Source organism: Asparagus officinalis, chromosome 4 (genome assembly GCF_001876935.1).
Source record: "Asparagus officinalis chromosome 4, Aspof.V1, whole genome shotgun sequence".
NCBI lineage: Eukaryota > Viridiplantae > Streptophyta > Magnoliopsida > Asparagales > Asparagaceae > Asparagus > Asparagus officinalis.
The window spans coordinates 70759176-70768985 of record NC_033797.1 but is presented as its reverse complement, the minus strand read 5'-3'; the positions used below and the strand labels follow the sequence as shown (position 1 = coordinate 70768985).

General features: G+C 35.1%; 1 protein-coding gene across 1 annotated transcript; it reads right to left on the bottom strand.

Moving 5' to 3' along the window:
• LOC109837689 (DNA-binding protein MNB1B-like) lies at positions 2292–4806 on the bottom strand. The gene is made up of 8 exons (XM_020406021.1): positions 4692–4806; positions 4542–4601; positions 4366–4455; positions 4228–4285; positions 4088–4132; positions 3922–4005; positions 3762–3845; positions 2292–2562 (listed from the first exon to the last, which is right to left on the bottom strand). Exons 2-8 carry the CDS (start codon positions 4589–4591, stop codon positions 2539–2541), a joined length of 435 nt encoding a protein of 144 aa, XP_020261610.1. The 5' UTR covers positions 4592–4601; positions 4692–4806; the 3' UTR covers positions 2292–2538.

Below are 9810 nucleotides of genomic sequence, written 5' to 3'. Positions count from 1 at the left end.
GTTTATACAAATAAATTCCATAAAAAATTATGTATACAATGCTTCGTTTTCTATCGTGCGATAACGTTGTTGAGATTATTTCATAGATATAAAAACAAAATATATTTTTCATATACATACTCATACGGTTATTACCTTCTAATTAGATCATTATGAAATATTGTCTTTCTTGCGTTATAGAGCGTTAAACAATAATCAGGGTAACATCTGTTATTAAGTCTACAAAATCATTTTGTAATGTTTCAAACATGCCGTTAAGCTAAAATGTCAAGATTTCATATGCTTTACATTTCATGTTTTGGACTATTTTGCAAAAGATGCATGATATTTCTCATATTTGGGAGAGTTACTTTAGAAAACCAATTTTTGTAAACATGTTGTCATTAATCATGTCCATACAATCAATTCCCCAAAGTTTCTTATATTTTTTGCTGAATTTATATTGATGATTTTAACACGTGTTTTGAAAATCAAGGATAACATGTTTTTCAGAACCTGTCATGTATGTTTCTCGGTCTACCGCCCACCGTCGAGCGAATCTGAGCTTTCAATAAGTTTTTGCTGTGGCGACAGAGGACCCCGTCGGCGACCGGTCCGGGCGTGGCCGACCCGATAGAAACATTTCGGTCGACCGACGAATTTGCCGGTCGGACGACGTCGTATTCCTCTCAGCTTCCTAACGGCTAGTTTTATGAACCGATTGCGGGGTTTTTTGTCATTCTGCTTGGGGGTTTGGTTGCGACTGAGTTGAGATCAGTAAATCTTATGCCTCCCAACGCTAACTAGAGAGTTTTAATCAAGTAATAAAGTTTTTAACAAGGCGTTTTAGTTTGGTTTAGTGTGTTTATAAAAGCTTTTAAGCAAAATTGCAGAGTTTGTTTTGGTGAATCAAAATTTCACAAGAGCAAAGAGGAGATTCATCCTTGGTGTTGGGGCATCGATCGAGTGCTCTCTCTCACTCGGTTGCATCGTATAGATGAAGTTCCTTAAACTCAAATTCTATGGCATTTATTTTTTGATCGTTTAAATTTTCGCATAAGGCTACGATTCTATATGTGGATGGTTAATCGTTTGGATTGGATACTCATTTGTTCACACACAGACCTATTGATGCTTAGTTGTATTTGGTACAGTCATACTACAATTTTTGGTTGTGATGATTAGTGACTAAAGAAGTGTGCTTAATTGAGGTCTCACCTTAACATTTTGGTTGGAGATTTCAAGTTCGAAATCCTATACTTCCCGTAAAAAAATCTTAGTATTATTAGATGTGATTATCGATGTAATTAGTTTTCTTTATTACTATTTATTTATTTAAAGAGAGTGAACAAGAGCGCCCCTCAAGTTCAAATCCATGGCTATGCGACTGCAACCCAACAATATAAAAAGGATTGAAACTGCTAGGAAGAACAGGAACCTCTCCCTCCGAATTCGCCAATATCAATTCAAATGCTTCATGAAGGGAAAAGATCACTGCATGGTGATTTTAAAGTTGAGGGAAAAGACAATTTGATTCTCTTTCGGCGTCGCATTTAGAACTTAATCTCCCTTATGGTACTTACTAGTTGCTTCAAATATAATGTAGCTAAAACTTTCTGCAAATCACATTTCTTCGTGGATGCACGTTCTACAATTCCAACACGGGTTGGTTGCCCTCATTGATTTGTACTCATCGAGCAGCTTACGTAAAGTGCGTTGTTGCTTTTGACAATCGAATGGCAAGTAATCATGTCATAGATTACCAAATGTCTGAGGTTCGCCATAGAGGGCTTCGAGGTGGTCCCAAGTAATACATAATTGTTCTAAAAACTTCAGATAATCTTACGCCAATCAAAGTTCCAACAAAAATCAGCAGCAAAAGTATTAACTTTTTCTAGGGGGAAAAAAAGAAAGAAATAACAGAAAGTGCTCAGATAAACTAAATTTCAGGGAGAAAACAAAATTGATGCATAACTAGAAAAGAAAAAAAAAAGACAGACAAACTAACTGACAACCGGAAGCAATATCATCAACCCCACCCAATTGACTTTTTAATCGGACAAGTTCTACGAGGGTTAAAGCCAATTGAGGCGCGAATAGCCAATTAGCTGACCGAAGAAGGAAAAAAGACAAGAAATAACTTTTAAGAGCCCCACTTCCATGCAAATTCGAAATAACAAACCAATCATTTTCAGTAACACAATCGTATTCAAAGTTTAAAATGTTCAGAGACCACAGACAAACGCAAACAAAGTCAAATCAGCACGCCCACATGATCCAGGTCACAATCATCAATCAACAGGAAGAACATATTAACGACACAAGAGAAGAATTAAGAAGCATTAAACAAGCTTATACTATTTTTAACCAAGGATGTGGTGCTTATAAGTACAAGGAATGTAATTAGTCCATCCCACCAAAATATCTGCAAACCCAAAGATTTTGGATCCGCAAGATTCCTTCACGTAAAGTTCACTCCCCTATTTCCTAAGATGACAAAAGTGAACCATACTAAAAAAGAAAGAAAAAGATAAGGGGAGTTTTGTTAGGCCATTCTTTCTAGTCATCATCCTCATCGCCTTCCTGCAATTACCCCAAAAAAAATAACAGCTTAAGTAAAACAACATAACTTAAGTGAAAAAAAATTAAGGCTTTCACTTATATACCACCAAATCAATTGCATTTGTAAATCAACCCCCAAGATCTAGGTTTTTATCAATTTACCCTTAAATTATACCACATTTTTTTATTTAAAGCCCTAGGCTTAACATAAGTTACAACTAACCGCAAAATCAAATACAAATCTTGAGTTTTTGAACTCAATGTAGTAAATGGAGAGTAAATTAGAAGATATCTACATTATATGAGCAAGTTCAAGAATATAATAACCAGAGGGGGTGGCTCTGTTAGTTGGCACTATGAGATCCTAAGGGGGATGGACGATCCATTGTTGGAGCCCAGTGTTCAACCCAAAGTAACTAAACTCCCCTCGGGCAAGCGCTATTTATAAATATGATTGATTTAAAGGTACGTATGGTGAAAAGTCCAACAATTCAAACATGGAGTTTTCAACTATAAATTTGCCGAAGGAGAAATTTTCAAAACAGACCCATTTATAACTTTGTTCACCAAAATTGACACAATTCAAACATATTCAAAAAATATCGACTAAATTCAAACATATTAAAAAAAAACAACTCAAATCTTAACTAATTCAAAAGATTTCTTTCTAATTAGTCAGGTTGCTAACCCCAACTAATTAGCAACATGATTAATTAACCTTCTAAATAGTCTAAGTTGGCAACCGTGACTATTTTGAACTTCAATTTCAGCCCCCACTACTCACTCATGTAATTAAACTAGCATCTAATTAGACAGGGTTGCCAGTAATGATTTAAGCAAGAGCAGCCAAACGGACCCTGATTAATTACAAACAAGCATTTTTTTAATAAATTGTCTCAGTTTCAACAGCGCTACTCACGTGGCCAAACCTGGGTAAATTTTTGTAAATAAATTTTTAATAAGATGATTCTAGGGAATAAAGTTGTGATGGCTCTATTTTGAAAATTTCCTCTTTGCAAAAATATAAATATTGGTCAACATCATTTAATATCAGATTGAGTCAAAATAATCCAAAACTTAAAAATATAAATTTCAACTAGACTAACAGAAGACAATTAGGCATGTACTCAAAACATTACTTAAAGCAATATCTAGGTTAAAGACTAAATAGACTAAATATAAAAAATATGATTGAAACACTAAAAGGGTAAATCCGTTACCTCCTCACTACCACTTCCTTCTTCCTGCTCAACCTCAGACTTGGACTTGTCAGACTCTTCTTCCTCCACGACATTATCATCAACCTAATGACCACCAAAACCCTAATAAGCAATTTAGTCTAAAAACAACAATTAATTAACAACTTTCAAATATTTTCACCTTTTCGCCCCTGTTATAGGCAGCTATTTTCTTCTCGTACTCAGCTTTCAACTTCTCTGCCTTCGACACAAATGGGGCTTTATCCTAAAATTACAACAAAACAATAACATCAGAAAATCAATTTAAAAATTGAATAGATCTGAGAATAGATTGATAACTAACTCACAGAATCAGACATCGATTTCCACCTCTCACCGCCAGCTTTGCCGACCTAATCCCCAAAACGGTAGTCACAAGCTAATCAATTTGAAAATTAGGGCAAAAAATCGAAAGTAGATGATTCTTTTAAAAGGAATTAGGGTTTACAGCGGCAACGCTCTTGTTCCTAGGGTTCTTCTCCTTGAACTCCTTTCTAAAACCCTCCCTAAAATCATCAAAACCCAAAAAATCAACAAAAAATCTAAAAAAAAATTAAACAAATAACTCATCGACATCGATGATTACATGAAAACGAAGAAAGCGCTTGGTGCTCTCTTTGGCTTGTTCGGATCTTTTCCCTTCTTCACTTTCTTCTCCGTTTTTTTAACCGCCAACCTTCAATCCGACCAAAAAATAACCTCAATTAAACCCTAAATCAACCAAAAATACTGGCAGATCAAGGCAAAAAAAAGTCAACTTACTTGCTCTCGCTGGCCTTCGACGAGCTAGCCTTCGGCTTTCTTCCCTTCATCGTCTTCAAACTGCAAGAAATCGAGCAGATCTGTTAAAAATCAGCCCAAAATCGATGGAATCGGCCAAAATTTGGGCAAAATGGGGGCGAGATCGCTTACGATTAGGGTTAGGGTTTTGAGGGGCAGAATGGGAATAGGAAAATGTGGGGATCGAAAGGGGAGAAAGGGGGTAGGGATAAGAATAAGAGGGGAATAGGGACTTGGAGGGAATTAAAATTTTTGTTTGGGGGGGTGGGGGGATTTGGGCGGGATTTTGAAATTCCTTTGGTGCCACGTCATCGATCCGTGGGATTTGGGGAGGGATCGGATGGCAGTTTTGGGGGTTGTGCTTCCGCTGTGTCTGTGTTTGACGAAGGATTTCGTGTTGTTTTGCTTTGGGCTGGGATATTTGGGTGTGGGTGGCACGTGCGATTGATGTGGCACACGTGGGGTTATGTTTTGGGTGAATTGTGGGTTGGGCTCTAGAGTGAAGGCCGCAAAGGATTGTTATATACATACAACTAGCCGTGAACATCATGCAAAGCATGTCATATCATTTTTTTCCCGCTACAGTAATCCCGATTTTTAAATACTACAGGCTTTTAACAAAATTTGTGATGCTACAGTTCTGCTCTGCTACATTTTTTATAAAAAAACCGCTACAGTATCCCCATGTGTTTCAGTTCTATTTTTCAAAAAATACTATAGTATATCGATTCCTTTTGTTACTGTAATAATGCTACTGCAGTATTACTGTAGCATGAATAGTGAATGCTATCGTAGTATTACTATGCGTGAATAGTAAATGCAACAGCGATAATGCACTTGAGTTCGGTAGTGGCAAAGGGGAGGAGAGGACTGAAGGCAATGAAGAGATGGTGTCAAAGCTGGAGGTGGATTCGAGTTCGAATCCGAATGAGGATTTGCATCAGGTACAACTCCGACGGAGGAAATATCGGATCTTGCCGGTTGGAGGGGGAGAGGGAGATTGTATTAAAAAGAGCAATTATGAAGGGGTATTTTTCGGGATGTTTTTTAGATTTTATCCCTCATTCCTGAGTTGTCAGTGTATAAGAGGTTGAAACACACACCAAAATAAAAAGAGAAAGAAAGAAACAAAGAAGGAAAAAAGTACGTATTTGGGCCTTTTGCACACGAGCCAACCTACCAAGAGTTGAATCACGTGAGGTTTTTGTTTTTGGGGCGTGGGCAAGATTTTTCCTACCAAAAAATGAGAGAGAAAATTGGAGGGTCTAACAAAAGCATTACCACAAGACAAGGTTACAAACAATGCATTAATTAATATTAAAGAGTTAGAACAAGTTTTGGGAAAAAAAAGTTAGAACAAGTTTTGGGAAAAAAAGAGTAAGTACAAATTCATGGTCTATTAATTTAGAATAATGATAATTATATTATTTTCTTCTATATTGTCTCTACACTACAAGAGAGAGAAGTGTGAGCTCTCTTGATGAGTCATCAACTTTGAAAAAAATTCAAGAGAATGAACCCTATATTTTTCTCCCTTATAATATAGAAATAGTGTAAGAATAATAGTGTAGTTATCACTGCTCATTAATCTGCACGTATACTATTAACTCATAAATTTATTTTAAAAAAATACTAACTCACAACTAGTTAAATTGCACGTGTACAATGCACGTGGCAAAGAATATAAATTGTGATATTCATGAAAAGAAATACAAAATATGTCACAAGAAAATAACTAATATGAAGAGATGTTGTATATGAGACAACCTCATCATACAAAAATTGATACATATGATTCTCACATTTTTTACATATAATTAATTATGTATTTATTTAATTATTTTAAATCTGAACATGCTACACTTTCTTTATTTATTTTATGCAGCTAGTTGAATTTTGTGCAGTATATTTTGATCTTTTTCTCTCTCTTTTTTATATCATCCCAAGAAACATGATCTAAATGCAAAAGGACTTCTTCATGTCTGAGGATCATTTCAAATTAGGTGATAATTAGAGGCGGACCAATTACTCTAGTTTTTACTCTCTATTCCAATTACTATCTAATTATAGAGAATCCGAACAATAAGGATCCTATCAAAACTATCCTTATAGAAATAAGTTGATCTCTAACATATATAGAACAATTATAATTTCTAAACTAACCTTCTAACCACCCATGAAGAGTATAGATCACTCATTTTTTGGGGTGTTTGGATAAAATCCTTACTCGAATCCGAATCCTATTTTTTTTAGCTCTTCCTCAACCGACCTCGAGTATCACAGGTATTATTTAATTTTTGTACTTCAAGCTTTGATATTAATAGGGTAATTTGATATTTTAAATCAATCAAATTTTTTATGATCTCTAATATTGAAAGTGTAATTAGTGTATTTGGTTGATTTTCCTGAAGCATTGGTAGTCAGTGTTTCAAAAAACACCTTGGGTGGCCGCTTAGGCACTCGTCAAGACTGAGGCAGAGCCCAGGGCGTCTCAAAATACCCTAAGTGGCAAAGCTTAGGCGTTAGGCGCGCCTAAACGCATGCCTAGAGCTAAGTGGGCCGCTTAAGCGATCTGCCCAACTTTTTAAGAAAATAAAAAATCATATGGCTCATTTCATTCCAGTCCAAAATGTTAAAGCCCAAATACTATTATAAAATATCCAAAATCCAAGCCTAATTTCAATTCAAACCCAGTTAACAAAACAATCCATCCAACCCCTAATTCTTAGTCCCGACTCGGCAACCCTTCATTACTTTTTGGTCTGCTGCGATTTTCTCTCGGAAACAAAAAACCAAAACCCCAGTCCTCTTTCAAAGCTATCGAAGCCCCCTCCAAGCTCTGCCATTGAATCTGTTGAAGCCCCCTCTGAGCTCTTATCGTAGTTGTCGAAACCTCGTCAAAGCCCTCTCGTCAAATTACTATTAACTTAAATTAATAGTATGTGAGTAACTTGATTTCAAGGTACAAGACAGTGATTTAAGTGAATTAAATGACATTTTAATAGTAAATATAGTGAAAAATATTTGGTTTAATTGTATATTTAATACTTTAGTTTAACTAGATTTGATTTTAATCTATGAATGGTTTGTTTGTTCACTTGTTGTGATTCATAATGTCGAGTGCTCCTGTGAATGAGTCTACGGGATCCACCACCATCCCATGCCCTCTATGAAAGATGAAAGGAACTCAAGGGACATTGCTTAGGAGTTTGAATTTTGCCCGGATCCAAAAAATTTAAATATTGTGCAATGCCGATAACGTGGACACTAGGTTGTAGATAAGCCTGTCCAAACGGGTCGGCCCGGGCCTAACCGGGTCGGGTACTGGGCTGGCCCAATTTTTTCTTTTTTAAATTTATTTTCATTTTTTTCAAGAATACAAAGCAAAAATTAATCAAATTTTTGATAAAAATAATTATATTATTAATTACTTGTAATTATATACAAATATAAAAAACCATAAAAATTAAAATGATAAAAATAACTTCTTTATTAATAATAAATTAATCGTCTACAATTATAAATTTATTTTGAAATTCGTCACGTCACAATAGATGAATACATCCCAAATGAATTAAAATTACATTATGCTTATTTAAGTACAGTTATACAATTTACTTATATGATATACTTTTATATATACTAGATGCAATATATAGTATATACTTATAATTATACTTATGCACTTATATATACTTCTATAATATACACATATAAGTATAATTATAACTACATTATATTTATATATATATATTAACTATAGCTATAATATATATATATATACCTACGTAGGTCACTCTATTATATATATATAATATATATATATATCATATATATATATATATATATACTATAATATATAGATGAATATATATATATTATATATCATAGATATATATATATTATATATATAATAGAGATGAGAGAGAAGACGAGAGAGAGTTAGAGATCGAGAGAGAGACCGAGTCGACCTTGCAGAAGAGCGACGAGAGCAATACTGGGTATGCCCTTGGTACAAGCAAAACAAAAGTTATGCACCTTTAGTAGTGCACCTGTGTCACATCCACCTCCCACTCATTCAAATATGGGCACCACACTCACATTGAGGTATGTGCAGTGGATGCAGGATGTGAACATCACTACCAAGACAAAATTTATGCTTGGTACCAAGCATTACCGCATTGTTTCTCATATATATATATATTATGAGCAATATCGGGTATGCTTGTACCAAGCACAAAAAGTTATCTTGGTAGTGATTGTCACGCATCCCCTCACTCATTCAAAATATAGGACCACATTCACATGGGTACGTGAGTGGATGGGAGTTGTGACACATCCACTACCAAGCATAAATTTATTTGGCTTCCACCGGTATGCCAGGCATACCCATTTTCTCTCTCTCTCTGCTCTCGACGTGCTCGTCTCTCTCTCGGCCAATAATATATAATATTATTACCTAAGTAATAATATATTGATATAATATATAACCAAATGTAAAACCCCGTAATTTTGAATGTTGTGAGATATAATAATAAACATGTTATATTATGATAAATAACATTTATTGATATTTGTGTATGCTAGGAATTGACTTGAGATCAATTCGATACATATATATATGAATATATGAGTGCAAATGCACAAAACATGCACGAGAAAAATCTGGGGAAAATGACCAGTCAAGAGTTTATAGATTTTACACAATGATGCAATTAGAATCTGGGAAAACTCAAAAGACCAACGTTGTAGGTCTTTTCAACATCTTTCCAACAAATCTTTAATCACCTCATTCTGAGATCAGATGAGAAAGTTATTACCAAAATACTGTGTATAAATTTTAGAAACCTGTGTATTACTTAGTAGTCGACTACTATGCTTAGTAGTCGACTATCGGGAATTCCTGGATATGCCAGGTTTCAGTTTCGGGTTGGGTTTGCATTGTATCCGAACCCAGTTGTTACCCTAATTATATATATTCGTTTTAAAGCTCTTTTTACCCTATTTCACGTGAGATTATCACCAGCCACCTTCTTCCTCAAACCCTAACCCTAAACTGAGAATTTTGGGAGTGTTCTTGAGAAGTTTATCGAGAAGAAGGTGAGTTTTGGTATTTTGGAGAAGAGAGATCTTGCGTGCACGTGGTTGAGGAGTCCAACAGCACCTTGAGGTAAGATTATCTGTTAGACCATAGAGGGAGGGTGATTAGGGTCTTATGCTAATCTAATCCCGATTAAATGCCAATTAAATT